The 25,692-nt window shown below is 42.2% G+C and overlaps 1 protein-coding gene across 3 annotated transcripts; it reads left to right on the top strand.

The window, feature by feature from the left end:
- The first annotated feature begins 242 nt into the window (after positions 1-242).
- LOC128767404 (SLIT and NTRK-like protein 5) lies at positions 243-21,555 on the top strand. Of its 3 annotated transcripts, none has more exons than XM_053879442.1 (3): positions 243-954; positions 1,538-1,614; positions 2,006-21,555. In XM_053879442.1, the coding sequence occupies exon 3, from the start codon at positions 2,064-2,066 to the stop codon at positions 4,686-4,688; it is 2,625 nt and encodes an 874-aa protein (XP_053735417.1). In that variant the 5' UTR covers positions 243-954; positions 1,538-1,614; positions 2,006-2,063; the 3' UTR covers positions 4,689-21,555. The 3 variants fall into 3 exon arrangements, with proteins under 3 accessions (XP_053735417.1, XP_053735436.1, XP_053735427.1); XM_053879461.1 differs by having other exon boundaries at positions 1,431-1,614; XM_053879452.1 differs by lacking the exon at positions 243-954 and having other exon boundaries at positions 1,031-1,614.
- The last annotated feature ends 4,137 nt before the right edge of the window (positions 21,556-25,692 follow it).

Genomic DNA, 25,692 nt, shown 5'->3' with positions numbered 1-25,692 from the left:
TTGAAAAAAGTTTATTTTAATGAGACGGCCGTGTGATAAACGCACATCATCGACTAGATTAAACAAGGGAGAGTTAAAATGTGAATCTCGCCAAGACTGACAAATCAAACAGATGCAGAATGAATTCACTTTCAAAGCGCTGTCTAAAACGGCACTGCTGCCAAGATGATCTTTTTTGTCATCATGATGCTGCCCTCTACGGGTCTTCTTCCATCCACCCCCTTCCCTCTCCCTGCATCCTCCCCTCCTCCTCCTCTTCATTACCATATCCATTTAAAGACTATTGCGCGCATTAAACTGCTTTTCATTTCCTGCTCCTGACAGTGCTTCGTGTGATGCTGTCATACCTGGATAACTGTAGCGTCATAATAGATGTTGGCTTTCATTCCAACCCGGACAAAGTTCTTTTCACACAAATGACGGCAGGGAGATAAAGCTTGTGTCCACACATTTCTGCCGCCTTGGGGGAGAGGAGATTTCACCGCTGGAAGCTCGGAGCAGTCTCACCACTGATCTTGGCTCAGTTTGGATGAAAAATAAAGACACTAACTGGTGCGCGGCGCAGCGCCGTCTGCAGACAACCGGAGTCGTGATTCTTCCATCGGTGCGCATGGAGGAAAGTCGCGGTTAAAAATGCCTCTCTGAAGCTGGATTCTAACCTTTCTTTTTTTTTTTTGGCCATATTCGAACTTTGGCTTTGGCTATTTTTCTGAGATGACACTGCTGTTTTCTGTCGGAGGAACATTTGCGGGGCCAGTTTCACCGCGGTGGTTGGTGAACGCACCGGCAGTCCAAATGCGTCTTTGCTTCACATGAAGCCAAACACAGAACACATAAGGATTTAATTTTTTTTTTTGACTAAATGTACGTCCAGAAAGCCGCGTTCGCGCCTCGGCACGAGAGGAATCAGGGCGCGAAGACGTAATTTTCCGGAATGCTCGGGCGCTCTTCACGGTAAGAGGACGTTATTTTACCCTTGTTATGTTTGTGGGGGGGAACTGTCTGTGGTGCTGAAATCTTTTCCCGAGCAGCCACACCGCCGGACTTGACTCTTGTGTCTGCATAATCAGCCACGATTTTATTACACTCACGTCTGTCGGCGCAGTTTTTGTCATCCCAAATTACAAGACACTGGCTTTGCTTTAGACGCAGAGAGACAACCGCTCTCTAACTGCGCCTGATTTCATTTCAGTGCGGAGTCGAAATGATAATTCCAAGTGTTAACACCTTCTTGTGTGGGCTTTAATGCGCTTTTTTTTCTGTTTGGCGTGTGCGCGTGTGCATGCGCGTTTTTCCATGCGCGGTCCCGCATCACTGGCGGAGGTAGAAGGAGAGAGATGGAAAGAAAAGAGAGAGCAACCTTGTGTTAATCCGTCCTGGATACACAATCTCTTCGTTTTAAATTCACGTTTCGTCTTTTTTTTTTTAAGGTGGAGTGGAAACGGAAGGAATGCGGTGCTCGTGCTGGCCGGTTTTGAGAGATGATTCGTCATTAAAAGACGGACTCATTTTGTATTTTCCCTTTTTTCCCGGTCAGAATCGAACGTGCCTAATGTTCGGACGAAGGTGGAGAGGAGGTATCCGACAGTTCCCCCGAGTCGTCGGGTATGCGGGGTGAGTGACTTCTAGATTGTAATAGCAGTTCAAATGGATTTGAAGCCTTAAATAACAGACAGTCCTGTGGAGATGAGGCATTCGAATGCAAAAGTACTTAAATGTCTGGGGACTGAAGTGGCACATAAAGACGTTTTTTTTTGTCATGCCCCGAACGAATTTAAATTCATGCAGATATCAAAAAATGCGCAGTGGAAACCCAGTGCTGGCAGTCGAGTCTCAACTGGATTATATCCTGTATTAGCAAAAAAGTATGAAATATTCATTGACTTAGCCAGGTTTCTGAATTTAAATACAGATAAGCACGTCATTGTAGCTGCTCTTGTTTACCTGCTTCTCCTTGTAAAACGGAACCCCGTTCCCCCCCCTTTTTTTTCTTCTTCTTCTTTAGATGACACCTCATACTGGTTCCACACTTGAGTGAGCTGGGGCATCCTCACCCAGGAAACATGCATATCTGGATCCTAAAAATAATCCTTCTTCTTGCATCATCTCTGAGGCTGGTCGAGATGTATGACAATAATGGGGAGATCTGTCGGAACCTGTGTACGTGCGAGGAGAAGGAAGGGATCCTCACCGTGAGCTGTGAGAACCGGGGGATCATCAGACTGACAGAGATCAGCCCTGTCCATTTCTCAATGTACCACCTGCTGTTGACGGGGAACCTGCTGAAAAAGCTCTCCGTGAACGATTTCATCAATTACACCGGGGTGACCATCCTGCACTTGGGGAACAATGATATTGCCGAGATTGAGTCAGGTGCCTTTAACGGACTCCAAGGATTAAAGCGGTTACATCTCAATAACAACAAGATTGATATTCTGAGGGATGACACCTTTGTTGGGCTGGAGAGTTTGGAATACCTACAGATTGACTACAACTTCATTACGAATATAGAACCCAACACGTTGAGCAAACTTCACCATCTGACTGTCATGATTTTAAATGACAATCTGCTGTCTTTCTTGCCGCCAAATATTTTCCGGAATGTCCCCCTTACGCACTTGGACCTGAGAGGGAACCGTTTGAAAATGTTCCCTTACGTCGGCCTGCTGGAGCACATGGACAAGGTGGTGGAATTACAACTGGAGGAGAATCCGTGGAACTGCTCCTGCGAGCTGATAGCTCTGAAGGCTTGGCTGGAGAGCATAGCGTACACCGCTCTGGTGGGCGAGGTCGTCTGCGAGACCCCATTTCGACTCCACGGTAGGGACCTCGATGAAGTGTCGAAGCAGGAGCTATGCCCAAGAAGACCCCCGGAGGACTCGGTGCGACCGGTACCCCCTAGCAGCACCAGTGGATATTACCAGACTACACCTGTTGCTGTCACAGCTTCTGCCACATCGTCGGCAGTGTTTAGGTCTTCCTCAAGACCGACCAAGGGCACGAGGCAATTCAACCGAACTAGAATAAAGCCCACCTCCCGAATACAAGGCGGTAATGCATACAATTACGGTCCCATCATTGCTTTTCAGACCAAGTCTCCTGTGCCTTTGGACTGCCCCACTATCTGCTCATGTAATCTGCAGATATCTGAAATTGGGCTAAATGTCAACTGCCAAGAGAGAAAGATTGAAAGTATTTCTGATCTTAAACCCAAGCCATACAATCCTAAAAAAATGTATCTCACTGGAAATTACATCCCTGTCGTGCGGAGATCAGATTTTGTCGACGCTACTGGATTGGATTTGCTTCACCTGGGGAACAACAGGATAACTCTGATCCATGACAGGGCTTTTGGGGATTTAACCAACTTGCGTAGGCTGTATTTAAATGGTAATCTCATGGACAAGCTAACTGGAGAGATGTTTTTCGGCCTGCAGAACCTGCAGTATCTGTACTTAGAGTACAATAAAATCAAGGACGTCGGGGAGGGCACTTTTCGATACCTTCCGAACCTGCAGCTGCTGTTCCTCAACAATAACCTCCTAAAAACGCTGCCAGTGGGTATATTTTCAAGTCTGTCCCTGTCCAGGCTGAATTTGCGCAACAATCAATTCCAAAACCTCCCGGTTAGTGGCGTTTTAGATGAACTGAAAATGCTGGTTCAGATTGATCTGTTTGAAAACCCCTGGGACTGCTCTTGTGACATCGTTGGAATGAAGATATGGCTGGAGCAGCTAAGTGCAGGGACTGTGGTTAATGAGATTGTGTGTGAGACGCCCAAACGGCACGCAGGGATGGATCTGCGCTCCATTCACTCCGAGGGGCTTTGTCCAGATTACTCCGATTCATCGGTCTCACCGACTCCCCCTACGGACGAGCCAATGGATGAGCGGATTGTCACCACAGATGCTCCACGGAAGTACAGCACTCCTAGCAGCACGGTTCCTCTCTCTGTCCTCATCCTCAGCCTCCTCCTGGTCTTCATCATGTCTGTGTTCGTGGCTGCCGGGCTGTTTGTTGTGGTCATGAAGAAGCGCAAAAAGTCGCAGAGTGATCGCACAAGCACCAACAATTCAGATGTCAGCTCTTTTAACTTGCAGTACAGCCTCTACAGCAACCGATCTGGTCCCAAAGTGAAGGCTCCAGCTGGCCACGTCTACGAGTATATCCCACATCCCATGGGACACATGTGCAAAAACCCCATCTACAGGTCAAGAGAAGGCAACACAGTTGAGGACTACCGAGACCTTCATGAGCTCAAGGTCACGTACAGGAGTACCCCAGACCAGGACAGGGAAAGCAGTGCCATGAGGAGTCCTTCCTACAGCGTGAGCACGATCGAACCGCGAGAGCACCCCTCTCCAGTCCAGGATGCGGATCATTTCTTTAGGGGCATCCTTGAGCCTGATAAGCAGTCCCCACATCAGTCCATCCCCTCTATCCCTGCAGCAAACCTCGAGTACAAGTACACAGGCCCCGTGTCATACACATACAACCCCAATTTTGATGTCAGACGACAATTCTTGCATCCAGAGAGAATAAGAGAGACTGTGCTTTATGGCACGGCACCCAGTACTGTTTATGTGGAGCCCAGTAGAAATGAATATTTGGAGCTTAAAGCTAAACTGCAGTCTGAGCCTGATTACCTCGAAGTTCTTGAGAAACAGACAACCTTTAGCCAGTTTTGAGGAGCAGAATCATTTATAAAGTGAAGCTTTTCTTTTTTCCTTTTTTTTTATTTCACTCCCCTCACCCCCCACTCCTCTCTCTTGATCCTCCTGGAAATGGTGGCTCAGCTTATCGGGTGCCTTGGCACACGACACATGGCAATTTGAAGGATTATCAAACACTGGGGTGTGCCGAACAATCGTATTCTGATTTCTGAAACATGACGCTACAGGAATGGATACAGATTTCTGACATGGATGAACATTTAAATGATCATGCAAAATTTATTTTTCTATGGTGGTGATCTATGAATAACAAAATGTAACTGTACAGGTCAATCTTACCTAACTTCATTTTCAGTAATATAACCACACACGCAGTGCAGTATATTGTGAATCGGAAAAGACAACAACCCCGGACAAAGGAAAAAAAAAAAAAGACAAAAAAAGGAACAAAAAAAGAAAAATCACAAAAACTGTGCAGGACTGTTTTCTGCTGTAGTCTGTAAGTAAGTATTTATTAATATAATCTGCCATGTCTTTTCAACGGTTTGATTCAACATCATTATTAATTGTGTATCATGTTCCATGATCCTCTGGAAAGGCTTATGTTTGTTGTTTCATTTACCGTAGCTCTGCATTGTAAAAGTGGCTTTTCATTTTTCTTTTCTCTTTTTTGAAAGTGGCACACCCCTAAATGTCCAGAACAGACTGCAGTCATTTGAAGAAGAAAAACCAAGTGTGTTTGTATGCTTTCTGCACTTTTTTTGAATATAGAAGGTGTGCAAACCTTCGTAAAGCTCTCATAAAGGTTATTATATGAACAATGACGGAGGGTGTTCTTTCTTAACATGTGCAAGGACAGGACATGCTATGGAAATCCATTGATGATATTTGAATTTATGTTGTGTAAAACTGATATTTTATTCAATGTAACACCTATTTTTATATGAGCATTCGCAGAATTCTCTATCTTATTGAGTTTGTTTTGATTGCTTTGCACTTACTGCACTATATTGACCAAACTATGTTATATTGTCATCAAAATAAACATGATGTCAGTTCATATGAATATACTGTCAAACTGTTTGGGACATTTTGTAGGAGACGATATTGGCATAATGCATCACTGGGACATATTATGATATTCTATTCTGTTGGTAACTAAATAACCCTCGTTTTAAAATACAGGTCAGTTTTCATGGTGTAAATATGGAGCAGAGCCGGGTTTTCATTCCCACTCTTTGAGTTTGATGCGGTTGAACCGGTGCGTTTATAACTTTGGACGCCACCGTCATTGACATTAATTGAGATGTACGGTGTCTTTTGTACATGCTCGTCCTCTTTGAGGCTTATTTTAGATCCGATCTTTCCTCTGAAGGTGATCAAGGAAATAATCCCCCCCTTTTGAATCTTCTCAGCTCTTGTTTCATTTATTTATTTATTTATTTTTCTTGGAAGTTGCTTTTAACTTGACCCACTTATAATCTGTACGCTTATATAAAATGCAAAGGATGCACCGTGCCGCCACGTTTTTCAATGCAGTGTTCTTGAACTGAGACCGGCAGTGATCTTGTGGGGGGAAAAAAAAGTGTCCCGTTCTTCATTCAAAGGGAATTATTCAGATGATTGTGACCATATACGCATCATCAGTAACTGTAGCAGCAGGTCTGTTAGATGACTCTCTATTATGGGGGTAATTTTCTTTCTGCTACCTTTTCACAATGACATAAGAAAAAAAAAAAAGTGGGGGGATAAAACCGGCACACTTGATGCCCCGTCTTTTGTGGGATCTTTTCATAGACGCCCAGAACGAGAACAGAAGGCAGCATTTGGGAGATGAGGAGTCCTGGAACTGAGTGTAACTGTGGATGTGTCATGCATGTAGCAAGGGATGTGAATCATAGCCAAGGACTGTGTGAGTGTGTGTGTGTGTGTGTGTGTGGTCGCATAGCAGTGGTGGCCTGTGGGACTGCAGACTGTTGACAGCTTTTGAAACTAATTCCACTTTGGTGCAGTTTTCCAATCCCTTTTTTTTTTCAGTTCTACCAACCAATCAAACGCATTTTTTTATGGATCATTATCTTAAAATGCAGCCAATAATGCACTCAAATTCCCTGGCACACGGAAGAAAGCACAGTTCTTGAACTGTGAGGGAAATCACTTGCACACTGTAAAGTCCAAAAACTGCTTTTGCTCTGGCTCTCCTGCTTGTTTCTATTGTGATGCAAGTGATGGTATCCGGGGTTCAGCAGGGACTTAGGGAGCTTAGGGACTCGAAGCTTAACATTGGGGGGTAACTTGCAGTTCTTAATATTCAGAATGGTCAACATCCTTGTGCTGCTGTTATATTTGCAGACTCATGCATTTGTTCGGACCTTGATAAAGTAAAGAAGAAGGTGTCCTTGTACAATATTGCAGTTGCAATACGTTGAGGGCATCTTGAATTGGTGCGAAACCAAATGTTGGTCTGGACGTAATGTGAGGTGGAATGTTGGACTGCCACGCACCAAGGGGGTGAAAAATATAGGATAGGAGGCTGCAGTCTCTCTCATGTCACATGATCTCTTTTCATTGTTTTGAAATAATGATCACAATATTAATCTGCATTCAGTCCACCCTGCTGCATCTGGGACTGTCACAACCCATGTTGACTAGATATCTGTGTTCTATTTTCATCTCTGCTGTTATAATTTTTAGTGACTTGTCAAGAATGACTCGATTTTACATTGGAGTAGTCAACAAAAGTTCACTCTAATTGTTATTATTATGATATATTACCTAGTAATAGCAGCAAATAAGCATGATTTCCTCAATCCAAAGTGAATGATCAGGAAATACGCGTGAAAGCGTTGCTATAAATCTAAGCTCGCTGTACTTTTCATTGCATTTGTGTGTGGCAGGGATCAAAAGAATATTCCTGTGTCGTTCTCCCATTGTTGATTTGGCATCATTTCGGAGCCAGTCACTGTGGAAAGTTACAGCATGTGAAGCTCATCCAGAGCAGTGTAAAGTGTTGGCTCATTGCTCTGCTGTTTCCACTACAATGACTTAACTCACAGGCAATTGATTCCCTAACTGGAAACTTAAAGGCTAATTAAACATGTTCTCATGATTTGGTGAAGAGTAAACACACTGAATGGTGCGTTCCAGGAACATGCAGTGGATGCTGGACGACGGACGCGTAGCCACCCTCTCTGTGCTGGTAGGCATTTGAGAGGCCTGTTATTCTGCGTCCACTTGCGCCCTGTCAGCCGCCCAACCCTGGCGCTGATGTGAGCGATTGTTTTCAAGGAGAGCGGGGTAATTGAGAGGGCAGGGATGGCGTCTGACAGGCACCGATGCCTCCAATGATCACTTTAATCCGAGTGGTTAATGGAAGTTCCTCAGGCATGTAGCAATGCTCAAATGTTCATCAGCGCTCAGCCGATTTTGACGCCAACTATCAGCCTCTCCCCCTCTCCGATGTTTACCGATGACTTTTATCCTTATTAGACTGTTCATATTGTTTAGGACTGCCCTGCTTTCAATGACGAGAATTGGAGAAGAAAAAAAGAATTGAATACATACAATACAATACGATTTACATACTTAAATACGACTTGCGTACGAGTCAAGTTCTGTTCGACATTGCTGTTTTTTGAAAATAAAAATTATATTATTTTATATTATTTATTATTATTATTATTATTATTATTTATTTATTTATTTATTTTTTTTTTCATTTTATTCATTTTTTAAAGCTCATTTTAGCTCATTTTAATGGTCTACGTCCACCTTATCAGGAGTCAATAGAGAGATAGTTATTTCCCGATCTTCCGAGAAAAATATGCCATAGATCTGACATATGATGTCTTTAAATTTCAAAGATGCATTTTAATGCTGAGAGAGCACTTATATATATATATATATATAACAAATCCTAAATTACATGACAAGCGTATGGAAACTCACATCATTATTTATCATTTAAATTGAGGTACAACATGTATACAACATGTATGTATATATCTAGGGCAAGAGGCAATGTGGACCAGAAAATAACTTGGCTCTCCCCATAGACTTCTATTATTATTATTTATTATTTTTATTTTACTGTGTTTTATCCTTTTTTTTCAAGCTTAATATTGCTTTTTCTGGATTCATGTGGTCGGATTTTTCTCATTAGTCGTAGACATTTTGAGCCTTTATATATATATATATATATACAGTATATACTTATACTATAATGTAATTTTATTAGACCCTCCAATATTTCTGGTTAATGTTCCAAATATTTAAATTAAATCAAATAACACGTTTTAACATCACAATGTAATCGCTCATTGTCCTTGACCCACAACAAACAAATAGCTCACCCCTTGGGGAAGTGAACAGTTTTCGGCTGTGAAAGACATGAATGATTGTTGAGTTCATGGTGAACAGTGACGGACATGTCAGTGCACTCCGGACACTGTTACATTTTTAGCAATGGCTCTTGTACATAGTGTGCTATTTAAAGAGCGATATGCATAAAAGTATATACTGCACATCAAGGGATCAGCTGACGTATGTTTGTGCGTCGCATGATCCACAAAGGCAGAGATGTGATCAAAAGCGCCAAAGCGGTGACTTTATGTCAACGTCTGTGAACACGCGGAGAGACAAGGGGGGAAGCGGCAGTACTTTGTTTCATGTTTTATTTGGTCTTTTTTGTCAAGGCTCCTACAGACTGCATGCTCCTTTTTTCTTTCTGTACCTTGTCTCCATGCCTATAGGGAAGCCTTGTTGTTTTCATCAGCCCTCCCGTTTTGTTTGTCTACGCCAGCTCTGCATGTCGAAGCGGAGCTGCCGCAACTCTGGCTTTTGATAAATGGCAGCCATAGTGTTACTGGCTCCCCAGTGAGACATGGTAAAAGCTCACCTTCCCCAAAAGCACACTGATACTTGGCGTCTTTAGTGCTTGGAGGCATTCAAAACCCAACAAACACAAACTAAAATCTAAAATGAGAAACCGTTGAGATAGCAAACTTAAGATTGATGACATGAGGCATGTGGTAGCATGTGACATTTATTATTATTATTATTATTATTAGTAGTAGTAGTAGTAGTAGAAGAAGAAGAAGTAGCAGTAGTAGTATAAACATTATTATTTCTCAATTAAACATCCATACTTTAATGACGATTTCCATTTTAACTATTTTTATAAACCAAATCCTGCTGACATCTGACTGATGTAAACTGTTTGTCACATTTGTGTACGCTTGTAATTCATTGTCATTCCCGATCCTTTCTTATGAGTGCTCCAAGCACCTTGCCTCTTCATGAACTGGTTTTGAAGAGCGAACTGCATATTTCGAGTGTGATGTCTTGTTTACCACCTGGGCTGTGAAAAGCTCAGGCTGTCCAATTCATATTTGAATGCGGTGCATGGCTTATTATTTGCCCGACAGGCACAGCAGCTCCTTCTGTGAAAGAAGAAGAAAGCTGTTTGCTGAGTTTGAGTTTGCTTTACAATATTTCCTCAACTTGGATGGTAAAATTGGTCACCGGAGGAGCCTCTGTTGGTTTTTGACAGCTTGATAAAGTTAGTTGTTCAGGTAGTGCGAACCGTTCAGAAGTTTCTGACTCGCTGTGGAGTTGCAGCGTCTTTTTTATGTTTGTTTGTTTGTTTTGTCAATGCTCTTTTAGTTCTGCTGTACCCATTTTGTTTCCGTCGCTGCAGCTCCTCAAAGTGCTGAGCGGTTTGCAGAAGCTACAGCCCTTACAGAAGGAATTAGGCTGCGCAGTGGGAGATTGCTCAGATAATGAAATGGTGGGAGGCAGAAAAACTCATTTTCTCCATCGTGAGACAGATACATGCTAATGTGGTTATTGAAAATAGCCTTGAATAGTTGTGACAGGGGAGGAAAAAGAAGACAATTCCAAAGTGCAACAATGCTGTTTGATTCAGTTTGTGGGACGTCGACTTCTTCATGGATCGGCGCTAGCTTTGGCTTTGCCAAATTGCCTCAAGAGCTTATCCCAGTAAGTTACATTATGCAATTGCTCGGGCACAGCTGCATTCTGTGTCATGAGTCATACATTCTTCAAATTGGATGTGCTAGCCATTCCTTGGAGCAGGGGTGTGACAGAGAATCTCAAAAGGGCCGTGAAAGACAGTCGACTGTTACAGTCTTCAGACACCTGATTTCTTAAACTGTGTGCTCCCGATGAGCCGGAACAAAACCCTTCTGTGATTCAATTCGCCCCCCCCCAAAAAAACAAAACACCAGGCTTAAAGGGGCCGCATGCATGATGCTGATTATTTCGTTCCGAATTTGAGGTAAACTGATGGAAGAAACGAGTGAATGACGAGTGAATTGATCACGATTTTCAAACTTATACATGTGAGGGGAGAGTTGATCCCTCGCACTTGAACTATGGCATGGACAGAATGTACCTAAACAGGGAGTGAGCTGACATAGAAACAAAGAAGCACAGCTGCAGCCGTCCGCACGCAATGTCACTTTGCACAACGCCGACTCTGACATCAGAGGTCGAGATATCATCATATCTGGGCGCAGTTTCCCTGACTTCATTGCAGTTCTACCTTTAAGAAGATGGGCGTGACTTAGGCTGATGCCTAAAATAGGGAAGCATGAGCGGTGCCAACACGCTCAACAACAAGCTCAGTTATGGTGATTTCCCATGGTGCACGACAGCAGGGTTGGACAAACTGTTCCATAAAGGGCAGCAGTAGATGCAGTTTCTTGTTTCCACCCTGGCCTGTTGAGGATTGCATTTCCCATCCCTGGTCTAGACACCAGTCACCCGATCTCAGTTGCTGGGCGCGAGAATATAAATATTATGGGCAAAGGAGCGACTGATCCTTTTCTCATCAGACCAATGAAATTACAGGAATTTTACTGACATCTAAGTGCTAAAACCTTTCGTCCATATATTCCAAATTCTCCTCTGTTCCGAGCACCGAGCTGGTTAGATGACTGGCTGTGGAGGCGGAGCCATGTTCTGGCAATCAATGACTGTGGTTGGTTAGCTGGACTGCGAAGGTTAGGTTACCGTAATTGAGTTAATTGTTAAGTGCGGTGGGACCGATGCGACTCGGTTTCATGCTACGTTGTTTGATGGCCGAACGATATTGATCAACTGCACTGACAGACATGTCTGTAGTCGTACTGTGGTCAGGAAAGTCGTGAACAGCTTGTACCATCATACTTTCATGGCTCTATCTTGGACCTCTGGCAACTAATGTGTGGTTAATGCAGTGTTTAAATATATGAAGCTAAGCGTAACCTCTAGATGACGCTATTGACCTGGCGCATGAGGAATATTTCACTCCAGTAGAACAATGTTCAACAAGTGTTATAACTTCACTATAACATTAGGGGTCTTATAGTGTTAGATAGTGAGCTCTTATACACTTAAATATTTGGTCTTCATTGTCCATTTTGTAATATTCGGTTATATTAAAAAAAAAGAAATGCTCCCCATGTGAATATATTTTAAAATATTATAGCTGAGTTCTGTGCATGCCTTTATTTTCACCGTTCTTACAAACAAATTTATAATAAGACCAAATGGGACAACATATTCAAAGGGAATGTAAAACATCAAATGTCAAACAACAGTCAAATAAATAATTATTTAAATAAGTAGATTATAGAATAAAATTTAAATCAATGCACTACGCATTTACAAACTACCTGGAGTAGAAATAGATAAATAATAAATAGGTACGAATGTTTGAAACTTAATTTATTTTAGGGCAACATTTTCTTGTTTTGGCTCAGTTAAAAGCAGGAATGTATTTTTGGAATTTATACGTATCTCACCAAGTTCACATCGATAGCTACCTTACAGTTTCAGTTGCGTCATCTAAAATCTCCTGCAGCAGGTCATTAATCAAAGCATTTACCCTCCATTTGGCCCTTACAAATCTAGACGTTTAAACCTGCAACTATACTATTATCCGTCCAGCCCACTGGGACACGAGCGCTGTCCAGGTAATACTTTGCCAGCAAGGATACAAACACCGCGCGCCGCTGTGGATTAGATCTCATTTAGCAGGTTTGAGAATGTTAACAGGGGAAATTGACACCAAATGAAGCCACCAGAGATTCTCAACTCATCTGACTGTCAAGACATTATTACAGACCCTGCATAAATGTGGTAGGTATCCTGGGAGGATCGGGTTATTGAATTATGACAAAATTAAACCATTAACATTCGAGAAATCAATCTAACTGGGAACAGAATTGTGCTCGGTGAGTGTTTGAGCTGGCATTTGAGGGGCAAAGCAACACGAGGAGTTGCCTTTATTACAGAGTAAGGTATGTTGAATAATAAAAATAATAAAATAAAACACCATGAAGGCGCTGGAGAAAGTTCTTTATGTGAGCTTTTGACCGGAAGGTGCGGCTACTTCAAGATTAGCAGGTTTTATCGTCTCAAACAACTGTTTTTGACCAAATGAATTAGCAGAATTGGATGCAGCACAATGAAGTTTACAACATCCCTGAACCTGGAGTAGTATTTCCTTACTGCTGGCTGAACGTTTACTGCTAATGGCTCCAGTGTCTTGCTGGCGAGTTACACATTTAATGACAAGAACCTGTGACCTTCTTAGAGTGTAAAACAAACTGCATTTTAATGGTTCAACGGCAGGTTTGAGTGGTTTGTCACCTGTTTAAGCAAGGTCCTTTGTTCAGGCACAGTTGGAAGAGGATCAGTTACATGCATAAATGAAGACATGTGGCTTATGCAAATGACAAACTGGTGGCGTCCTATCGTCTGCCAGCTGTACAAACGTGTCTAATATTGCAGGCGTAATTGCGTGAACATTGTAGCCATCATAGTGTCTAGTTATTGAGCTTTAATAATACACACTCCACAGATAACATGAACTGTAAGTGTACGTTTAATCCAGTTAAGTCATCTCAGGTGTGATGCAGTTGTTGTCGTGAGCAGCGACCAGGAATGTAGACACACATCTTGTCATATCGGGCTTCTGACTTAACAACGGCGGTAATTACGGTTGCATATTAAGGGCACGCGGCAGATGATCGCTGAATTCCTGTTTGATTCCAGGTCTCATTAGTGGCTGGCTTTATCTCCTTATTAGTATCAGAGATTCTTTCAAGTTGTTTTGAAGCAGCTGCACATCAATTAAACTCACTGCTTTGAGTGAAAATGTTGTCGTTGGAAAATCCTCTTACTTTTCATTCCCAGGAAGTAAAAAAAAAAGAGGAGGAGTCTTCTAGTCTTATTGACTGAACTCTTGTACACTTAAATATTTGGTCTTCATTTTTTATCTTGTAATATTCGGTTATGTTAAAAAAAGAAGTAGATTATAAAATAAAATTTAAATCAATGCACTACGCATTTACAAACTGCCTGAAGTAGAAATATATAAATAATAAATAGATACAAATGTATGAAACTTAATTTATTTTAGGGCAACATTTTCTTGTTTTGGCTCAGTTAAAAGCACAAATGTATTTTTGGAATTATAGGTATCGCCCCATGTTCACACCTAAAGCTACATAACAGTTTCAGTTGCGTCGTCTAAAAAAGAACTGGCTGCAGAGACTGAGCAAGGATAAGTAGAGGAGGACAAAACCATGACATGCATGTCGCGGAGATCAAAGTCAAAACCTTGTATGAAGCCTAACCCATGAAAATCTGAAACACTGTTATTTTACATGGCTACACTTGGCCTTCAATTCCATCCTCCTGCTGTTCATTTCACGATGACGGGTTCTTTGCATCTCACACAACGGCACCAATAACAAACTGAGCGAACTTTGATTTTTGCCTGAACAGAAGATCAGCAGATCGCCGCTCTCTGTCGCTTGTAGATATGCAACCCACAGCTATGGAGCCAATTCTTGAGAACGTGGTGCTGATGAACGGCAGGCACCAGCCGTCTCACATTCAATGGCCTCTGTTTCTCTTGGCCTGATGGTGTGTTGATTTTCTTTTCAAGAGCCTTTGTGTTTTTCTATTCCCAACTATGCCCGTATAATAACGGCTATTGTCTGTCGCTTATTACAGCTGCACTGCCCCCTCCTGCCTCACAGCATAGCGAGTGGTCTGCAAACACTTTTCTTTTCAACTCAAGCTAATATGCAGTTACATATAGAGATGCAAATATATTGCAGTATCTGTCACTGAAAAGAACAGCATCTGAACAAAAAGGCACTTCTAGCTTTATACTGTCACTCGAGCAGAGGCAACGACTGAATGAACAGTAAATGCATAAGTTGATATTGGATTTGAAGAATAAGTGCTGTTTGCTTTCCACATCATATCATGTGGTCATCTTCAGATGGACCAGCTTGTAATGGGGAAAAATGCACTTTTCTTTGGGGATCAGCTGACTCTTGTTAAAACGCACTCCAAGTTTTATCTTCGTATATGTCTCACATCTTCACAAACGGATGGGTAGGATAAATCATCATCCTTGAATCACCCAGTCTCTGATGGTCCCTGACCAAACACCGGAACCTGTTTTCCCCATGAACAAACTCCTGGCAAAGGAAGGGTTATTGATCCTTTGTTCCTTTTTTAAGGCTAATTATCCACTCCGCTGCCAGTTCCTGTTATCGATGTCCTGCTCTTCATCCCTGCTCAGCACACTGAGGGCTGACTTTAAGACACTTCTGATGGTCATACGCCTGGAGAAACAGAGGAATAACGTTGACCATTTCAACTATGCTGACTCAGCCCCAACACATGCAGCTTCATCCTTGGCATACGGGCAAAGAAAATGACTTGAATTGACTGAAATATGACGACTTCGAAGTGTCTCAAAATGAGGTCCTGGATGAAGCGAATGACCACCTGTAGTCATCATTGAGCAGTCTTCTTATATTGGAGTTTGAGTTGCACTTCTGTTCTGTTTAAACAAGGGTCCCAGGGGGGAAAAAAACGGCTGGCAGCAGACTGTTCATTTAGACATCATCTGTGGTCTGACAAGCTTCCCTGTAGTCACTGACCTATTCTTTACTGCTCGCACTGTTTGTTTACTTCACCAATCATTATGGAAGTAAAGCGAGTGATTTACCTTCCTCTGTGAGGGGCGATAAGCTGCAAACTCATTAAAGTGGCAACATTGACTTTCGAAGTGGATGCTGTGCAAGATTTAAATCATAAATAGCCTATCCTCTTTATGAGGAACGGCTTGAATAATTTAAACTGTTTATGTACCTGTCCTGCTGACAATAGACACCAACAGTATCTGCTGAGTGGATGATAAAAAAAAAAAAAAAAGCATTCTTACCTGAAGCGGTGATTTGTTTTATGCATCTTTAGAATTGTTACTAGGTGAAAAAAGCTAAGAAAAATAACAAACACACTAGCACACTAGAGACATATTAATCATAGGGAAATACATTTAAAAAAAAAAACCCTTCATGCTCATTATACAAACCATGTCAACACATTCACATTGCGTCCAATGTTGATGTGGAACTTTCTGCATTGCTTGTTAGCTCATATGTGTTTCAACACAGTGGAAAGTTTTGACTCCTAAAAAAAAAAGAGAAGTGGGGACACATGGGGCGGTAAAGATGAGACCCTTCGGGTGCACCCACGATGACTTAACCCACCATTGCTTTATAATGAGTTGGACGGCCCAGTGAGGTTCTATATACTCAACGGCATGAGGATGAAACTTTTGAAGCCCAATGTGGAAACATCCAATGTGGAATGCTGACTTCTGTGTCACACTGCAGCAAAAAGGTCCCGTTGATGACTGACTATTTGTGACGACAACAAGTGTTGCTTCCTGCTCCAAGAGGTCCCGGTACCAGGGCAGTTCTATTACTGTCTCTCCACCGCCAAGGTGTATTGGGCTTTGAATTGAGTAGCCTGGGTTCCCAAAAGTGCTTTAAGTGTAGTGACTGAAACAACAAGATCACAGATTGAAAAAAAAAGGTTAAGAGGATGGATTCTCCCTTAATGCATACAATTGGAAACTCACTCAATGGGCCACCTGCTAGAAGCTCAAGTATCACGCCTTTTCCTTCTCAAAAGCCAGCGGAGATAGCGCTTGTCAATGTTCTGGGAAGCATCTGTGCCTTCAACCACATCGGTAAACACCACACTGATGTAGAATCAATGCTGGTCCATGATTTTAAAGTGCTATATGAAAATGACCCACCAAAATGTAGAGATGTTCTCCCTCCCTGTTCAAATCGGCTGGTCAGAAATCTCTCTCACACACCTGCTATTAACATATGCCAAGTGTGATGAAGTCACATCCCATCACACCAGTTGTCACTCAGCCCGGCCCACAGTGTGCTCTCCACCTGGCTGGCCCCGGCAGAATCTCAGACTGTGATGGAACACAACTTTATCTACCATGACAGCATTGTCAAAGTGTTTGAAACCTGCTCTGCTTCTCCCCTGAGATCCGATCTTCACACACATAAACACACTGTATGTTGCCGGATTACTCCAAGACACAAGAACAACGCATGGCGGAGATAATGACTCTCACCCATTAGCTTTCTGGCGTACGATCAAGGATATAGTTTTAATTGTTTCGTGATACTAAATAATGACTGAAGGTCCCATTCACTCCGTTTCCTCCATGGTTGAAGGTGATAACATAAATCGAAGACCTCTTCCTTACCAACAAGTCAGTGGCAAAGCTGGCGAGCATCCAGGATCGCTACAGGGACTATTTTTAGAGGCTTGCCAAGCAGGGTTGAAGTGAATTTTTGCTTGATATCAAGCTCCCGGTAAATGCCTGGCCTCCTTTGAATGGTAGACAATAGTGGAATTCAGATAACCAGCAGAAGATTATCAAATACCGCCATGAAATACCTTCCGTTTCTAGGGACAATATCATCGTAACTGTCGCTCTAGTAATTAAATGCAAATCCCTGGGTTGAATCCAGCTTGAATTTATGACACTGAGGTAATTCACTGGGCAACACTTGGCAGTGGCCTCACGCTAAGATACTGAATAATGATCAGCCTGAGACTCGGGGAAACCGGGTGCTATGCATACGCTCAAGGAAAATGTTGACCCTGCTTTGAGTATTTACACTGAATATTGATGCTGTTTCAGTTTAAAGAAGAAAATAACATCCAAGGGCACTTTTTTTTTTTTTTTCGCGTTGAATTTTTATAGAGAGCGAACTCACAAACTCAGTTTTGGCACTCTCTTGGGTGCATAGGTCATAAGTTCAAATCCTGGTGAGCAAGTATGAGCCCTCAGGCAAGGTCTGTGCTGTAAAACGTTTTACTTATCACAAGTCACCACGGATAAAACCGCCAGCAAGGCTGACATGAAATGTGCTGTTCCCTTATGAGGGAACGTTCATTTTAATAGGGCTCAACCTTCGGCTTGTCCATAAGCATGAGTTGAGCCTGCAGTTTTTCAACTGTGGTTTTATTTCTTCCTTCGCCATTTGCATAACATCATGTACTTAATATTGACTACAAAAAAAAGAAATAGTTTTTCACTTATAGTTTACTTACAATTCGGCAACAACAATTTTCCTCGAAAACACTGCATTGTTATTATTGTGATTATTATTTTATGTTTTACCCGTCACTTGCATTATGTTTCAGGACGAGATGAATGCTATTGGCCATTCTCCCAACGCAATGGCCAATTACATGACTGAAGGGAAGTGATGACAACCTCACAAAATCACTCTTTGTATGTTTTAATTCATCACAAAGAAACAATGTCATGAGAGAAGCCATTCTGTTATTGAGTAGACAGCATGGGTCAATGTTGGAGACGCGCACCACACAATGAACTGCTGCCTGTGTTTAGACACGCTCCTGTTGTGATCTTCAGAGGATAACCGATTGATAACAAGGCACCTTTACCCTCTGGATCTACACCCCCTCCCAGCCCCTGTAGCTCCCTCCAGTGCACACATGTGTGTGCAGTATAAGATTATCCCTTAAGTGCCGTGCTTTAGACGGCGAGTGGGTAGGCGGTGAAATCTCACTCGAGTGGCTCGTGAGCTTTGAGCAACGGTCACGGGTTCGTGTGTAAGACATGGTGCTGCGCAATTGATGACTTGAAATGTTTACACAGGAATAAATAAGACAGAATTGCAAATCGCTGTGGGTCATGTTTTGTTTTTAAAATGTATAGTAAACAGAATTAGACATTTTTTTGGAATGGCTACACAGAGAATATATTTGGCCAAGTTCACAGTACATTCAATGAGGTAATGTTAGTGCTTCAAAGGAAGCATTGCAGCAGCCGAAAAAGAGAAAAACAAAAAAGAAAGATGGGCCAGTCTGTATTCAAAGCCAAGTGTGTGCTTCACCTTTCAAGTTTCGTCCACTTGGGAATTGCCTTGAAAACAATTACTATGGATGACACCCGAGATCCACTCCACCAGTTTCTAACAACAAATGGTAATGGAGAAAATGATTCATCAACAGCAGGACTCCTCAGTTTCGGCGGAAGACCTCTCAACACCCATGTTTCAGATCAAAAAGCTTTTGAGCTATTCACATGCAGCTTTATATACTGCAAATAAAACAATCATTTTTAAAGCAGTTTCATGTTCAGAAATGCAATAAAGCATCGCCGGAGTGCTTGTTATGAGATTATGGTCTGCAGAGTAGAAGAATCGAGACAATTGAAATGTTTAAATTATCTTAAGATTTAGTGTTTTTCAATTGTAAGAATGGATAAATAAATGAATCTGGAATGTCTAATGCATTATGGTGATAGGGAGGCTCTGACATCTCTGCTCTGTGCAGACACATGGAACGTCATCTCCAGAAACATCCCCTCTCACAATCATGTTACGCTTAGGTGTCACACTGCTTCCTCACCTCCACTTGCCAAGTGCCATTAGCATTTGTTGCACAGTAACAGCGAATGGCATGTTTTTTATGTGGATGTGAGCGGCATTTGGAAACAGTGACTCGGAAGGTTTTACGGAGATATTCAGTAACTCTATTCTGGTTCACTTTGATGGGATCAGTGGCAGGCAGTAAGTGTGTGCCCCTCCTGGGAAATAGGAGAGAGGAAATCTCAGGGGGATTTGACTTCAGAGTTATTTGAAAATGAATGTACGTTTGACTATCCAAGCACCTGTGCGCTTGACATGGTGCCACGACAGATTTTAAAATGCCTCCACTGAAGACTGATGTCAGAAAGGCGTTGATCCTGGTACATGGCAACAAGGCAAAGCAAAGAAACAGCCCCGCAACTTCACCTGCTTTTCCCTTTTAATTAGAGTGAACTTGAAGAACCTATTGAGAGTATACTTTAACTGTCTACTTGCACTTCTGCCTCAGACATTGACGGATGGCTTGATTAAGGTGAAAGACAATGAGTGAGTGCTATTCAATCTGTTTCCTTTCAGTGGAGTGTGACAGCAAACAGCTTCCATGTTTATGGAGCTTTCCTTGGGGAAATATCAAGTACAACTTTTGTCATTTAGTTGGAGGCCGGATTTGTGTACATGAAATTTGCTACGTTAAGATAAATATTAGCGCAGCTAGGAGCATTTTGTTATCCATATTGATTCATCGTGAAAGCAATATTACAACACAGTCACTAAGTTTAGTACAACAACTAAATAATAATGTATTCATGTGCTCATGGGACAAGTTCACTTAGCTACTGTGATCCCCACCTGTATGGTAGCTCAGGTTGAACCATGTATATCCCACTACATCTGCTGCAGTGAGTCTATCATCCAAGTGCAGCTGAGGAGTAAAAAAACATTTTTTCTTTCCAGATAAAAAGTCAGCATCCGCACCTGAGAAATGATCAGACTGGAAGATTAGCTGGGGAGAATACAGTGTGAGACGTCAATCTTTTTATTTTTCAATGTCTGGAATGTCACCCGCTGTTTTCCCTGCCTCAGTTTTTCTTCCTTCTTTAATCACTTCCTTTTGAAGGAGAACTACTGACAAAAGAGATTGTAAGTCGGGTATGTGCTCTTTCTCCTTTTTGAAGATGCTACCTGTTTTTGTGTGACTGCAATTTCAAAGACGACAGGTGGAGGTAAATGTTGTGTGTACAGATCTCCATCAGATTACCAAACTTCAGTTCAATGTCAGGTAAAATTGGAGGCTTGGGAAATCGTTACACCATCTGTTTAATACCGCTTTCCTTTATTCAAGCTCAAAACTTTTCTGGTACAAAACAAAACAAAACAAAAAAAAAAAACAAAATGCCGTCAATGTTGGATTTTTGAAAGCACATTTCTTTACCAAAAGGTGTTTCAAAATAGACATGTCCACAGTTTCGTGCAACTGTGAGAGCTGTCCCATCTCAGTCACCTCAGAGATGAAGTTCCTGCTGGGGAAATGCAGGAGCCCACTTGGGTACTGTCCAGCACAGACATTGCCTCAAGCTGCTGGACAGTCAGCTGCGAGTCACTGTTTCTTTTGCGTCTCGCACTCTCTGGGCGCCATCTTGGCTGACTTTTTCCCCTTCACTCTTGATCATATTGTTTTTAATCATACCTGACACAGCTCCGAGGCCTTGTATCTGACCATTCCTTTTTTTTTATCATCCCACCTCTTTGCTTTAACTCCTTTCTTCCATCTGCATTCCGAGAGTTTTCCCTCATCTGCAGTCAGTGACCTCAAACAGCAAGATCCCATTATTCTTTGCCTTCCCCCCGTTTTCCTTCCTTGTCTTTGTTTTCTGCCTCGCGCTGCTGTCAAGAGACTCGTCTGCTTTCTTTTCTCTTAGACTCCTGTAGGGATTATGATGCTCCCACATTTGATCCACTCCTAAAAGAAAATACATCGACTGAGCCAGTTCCTTCAAACCATATATTTTACCACATCTGTCACTGTCATGTTGGACATGCTGCCACTTTCAAGCCAGTAGAACAACACACACACATCACATCACATATGAATACATACATACATATATTGACTGTTAACCAGCACTCAGTTTTGCGGAGAGTCCTGGGCCCTTCATATATATATATATATATATATATATATATATATATATATATATATATATATATATATATATATATATATATATTTTTTTTTTTTTTTTTTTTTTTTTCACACCATTAGTAGAAGGGAGACCATCCTCCTTTCACTGATGTGAATGGCAATGCCAATATATTGATATTGGAATATTGGACGTTTGAGTTCCATTCTGAAGCCGAAGACAGCCTTCAGCATTGCATCTTGACGCATTAGGTGTTCATGCAGTGGACTGCATATCACATAAATGAGAGATGGAGGTTCGTGTTAGGCAAGGCATGGGATGACGTTCCTTTTCTTTCTACATGTAACATATCAGTTGCTATTTAGTAATGCATGTTAGTTGCTCAAAAGACAATGTGAATCATCCTCAGTAAGGAGGAGAGTCACATTAGGTGTTAAATAGCTGACAATCTGTGCAAGTATATGGATGGGTTGTATTTATCTCTTCCCACATGCATATATGACAGTAAGAGAAGTGCATTACGATTCTGTTGGGTCCATTGCAACATGACCGAGGGTGTGAACCATCAAAAGACAAACAGTGCTCATTCATTGCTTAATATGTTACACAATGGTGCATATTAAAAGTGGAATTTCTGGGCCTGCCCTCCGCGTGTAGGAGTTGACTTTGAAAAATGGCCTGCCAAGCACAGCCGGTTCTGGCATTGATCTGGAAGACAAAACATGATGCACTCAGCTAAGCAATATTTCCATGCAGCATGTCAAATTGCCTTAAACCAGCAAGCTGTGAACTTGTTCCCCATTTATTTGTCAGCAAATTGCCTCTGGTTTCATACTTTAACATTGTACAATCTTCAATCCTTTTCGGCAAAATATACAGTAGCGTTGTAGTCGAGACGATCGAGAGGAGACCAAGGGAGAGAGACCCAACTGAGTGCAGAATACAGAAGTCTTTTAACAATATAGAAACACATATTTATTTTTCACTGAGAAAAGATTTATTTCAAAATAACTCCAGACCTGAAATACTTTCACTGGAACAAACTGTTGTGTGGTCTGCATTCAGTTTGGATCTCTCTTGTGGTCTCAGTCTCAAGTCAGTCTTGTGTTTGGTGGTCTCGACAAGAACAATAATATACACAAGTCATGAACCCGTACAGTTGAAGTAATACATATGCTTGAGATAAATGTTTAGGATCTGATTTCTGACATTGATGCAAGCAGATCAATCATCATGGGAATCAATAATGACGCATTGGCGCTGAAATAAAATATTTCAAACTGGACTTTCATGTCGACTGAAACACATAGTTGTGAATGGCACCAATTTCCAGTTAGATTAGATTAGATGGCCTTTATTAGTCCCTCAGTGGGAACTAATAAAGGATTGGACTCTGCCTGTGCTGCCTTTTATCTTCAGTCTGTTCGCAATTTTTCAGCAAAACCAGGGACAGGACGATTTTTGTTTTAATGGCCGCCACACATCTTCTCTGCCTTGAACAGTTAATGGTGTCCGTTTGGAAACATCACACTATGACTTCGTTCTGGTCTCCAGCTGAGTGTGGAATCTCCAGGATAAGGGCAGAAAACCAAAACTCTATTATAGCACAATGAACATTTCTAACACGGGGTCTGGTTTTAAGTTGTGTGTATTGATGAAAAGAAAAGTCTTGCAGATAAATAAGCAAGCCTCCTGGAAATAAAAGAAGAAGAAGGAAGACATGATCATTTCACACTGCTCGATATTTGATTTCAGGGAGTAACTTTCCTTTGTCATTCCTTAAACATACACTGCAGACAAAACACTGACCAGTTCAGTGGCGAAGCACACAGCAGCATAAGATATTGTGCTTTACTGTCCAGGTTGTATCCTTCCCTTTGCCGCAACAGAGTGCAACTTTAGATAATTTGACACAACAAATGTTCCATTTGGTAGTGTTCTTGGAGCCGCTGGTGGATTGTCAACATCAATTGCTTTTGTTCTCTGTAACTGCAACTTTGTTCCTGATTGTTTTGCCTCTAATATCTTCAAACAGAGTCGAACAGCAACCCAGGCCCATGCAACAATAATTACATGGGAGTATCTGTGACGCACATAGTCCAATGTTGTTTATCCAAACGCTGGGATACACTTACTGTCAATAATTCTTTTTTGCGCTTTTCTCCGGTTATCATTTATGGTGGTTGAGCGTTATTTATGTGCAAATGTTTTCTGCCATGCTCCTTCATCTTACTCAGCTTTTCTTCCTGTTGTTCATGAGTCCGGACCACGTCACTGTGTTTCTGTTTTTCCATTCCATGTATGAAGACTGTGCGAGGCATTCGCCAGTATTCTTCATGTCAAGAATGTCAAGCATCTCAACGGATGGCCAGCAGCAAGTTTGATCGTGGTTGAGACGGCTCTAAACTCGCTCTTAACTTTTTCAAGGTACTCCACCATTTTTGCCAGATATCATGAGACAACCTTAAGGGAACCAAAGGTGGGGAAAAAGTCTGGACTTGAATATTTTATTTGACTGTCTGAGGTCATACTTCGAGCAAGAGTGAACAGTTCACTCCAAAGCAATGTTTGATTCAAACTTTTCATCTTTAAAGCTGCCCATCACACACCCACAACGGTGAGATGAATCCCCAACACTGGGCATGAGAACCGCATGTAAGAGTGTGTACTGTACATTTTCCCTCGTCTCCACTCCCCTCCCTGTCCCACTTTCCCATTTCTTAAACCTGTGACGCAATTCTGTTGCCATGTCGTTGTCAGACAGCATGGAAGAATTAGCTGCCACCCTATGCGCTTTCCAGTGGGTGGGTTATGTGTGAGCATTCAACTGAAGCGCCGCGGCTGATGTTTGAATGAATGAGTTTGCGGTCGTGGTCGATGCGTTGCATCAGTCTAATTTATTTGCAAGCCTGCGTCAGGTTCATTCCCCGTATGTCTCTGTCAAGGAAGGCTGACATTGGTGCTCACCTCAGTCTTCAAGAGGCGTTCGCTGACGCTGAGTCAGGGCTTTTCACCATGATTTTAAAGTGGGGGTGAGAGAATGATCTATAGGGAACAGGGCGGGTGCAGATCAAAAGATATCAGTGGGGTATGTGATTCCCTCTTTTTACCCTCGTTGCATTGGAGTGAAGCTTGACTCACTAATAAATTACACCCAGCTTCACACACAAGGTATCAGAGAGCGAGACAGTGACTGACTGTGAGAGCGGAGGAATGCAGTGGGATGCGGGGGGGGAAGGGAAGACGAGTAGACAGGAAGAAGAGCATGTCGTGGAAGTGAGCTAGCCCCTCATTACTCTCCTCACCTGGGGTATCTCCCTGTCTAAGTGAGGCTTTTATGGGTCAGGAAAACAAAACAAAAAAAAATAAATTAAGTAGAATCTCAGAACGACAGGATACCGTAATCCTCACAGTCGCATTAAGCTTTCACACAATAACCATTCAAAAAAAAAAAGTGTGGTTCTTTGATAATCGAACAGAAATACAGTGTAAGGAGTCCAAAGAGTTTTTACGTGATTGTTACAACTGTTTTAAAGGGGAAAAAAACACACAAAATGAAAGCTGATTGTCCAAGGAGCTTACATGCCAATTACATGGGTTTCTGCCGCATATTGCTCAACGTTGTTCTGCCTTTGTCTTCTTTGATAGGTTTGCTTTGGATTTTCCCACAGGATTCATGTTGCTCTGAAATAAGGGGTGTAAAAAATTCTGAGAGGTCCGCAAATGTTTTTTTTTTAAACCCAGAGCAACACTGAAAGAAGAGACAGGCTCAGCACTCAGTGCTTACGGGAGTTGGCAGGGGTTGACTCTGACGCTTTCAGAGGCAGCTCTGAGCTTGCCACTTCACTTTAGTTTGTTAGTTGGTGCCGTGGCAGCCTGTTGTTCGGCTCACTTGTTCGCCTGGACAGAGCAAATATCTGCACGAATGACGTTCTTGTCAGCACTTTTCGGTTGCGGTTCCTCGACGGCTTCGCCTTACGTGGAGGCTTTATTCTTGCTTGCATTGGACACTTTGCCGAGGAAGTCAGTTTCCTTGTCCATTATCAGATGTCAAGGTTAGTGGCGAGGATCTATGAGTCCAAGAGCCAACGGAAAAATGGAGGAATTATAACGACGGAGCTG

Source organism: Synchiropus splendidus, chromosome 1 (genome assembly GCF_027744825.2).
Source record: "Synchiropus splendidus isolate RoL2022-P1 chromosome 1, RoL_Sspl_1.0, whole genome shotgun sequence".
NCBI classification, from domain to species: domain Eukaryota; kingdom Metazoa; phylum Chordata; class Actinopteri; order Syngnathiformes; family Callionymidae; genus Synchiropus; species Synchiropus splendidus.
Note: the sequence above shows the minus strand (reverse complement) of the source record. Positions and strands in the feature narration are given on the sequence as shown.

Coding starts and splice junctions, on each gene's coding strand:
- LOC128767404 (XM_053879442.1), top strand. CDS start 2,064: ATGCATATCTGGATCCTAAAAATAATCCTTCTTCTTGCATCATCTCTG.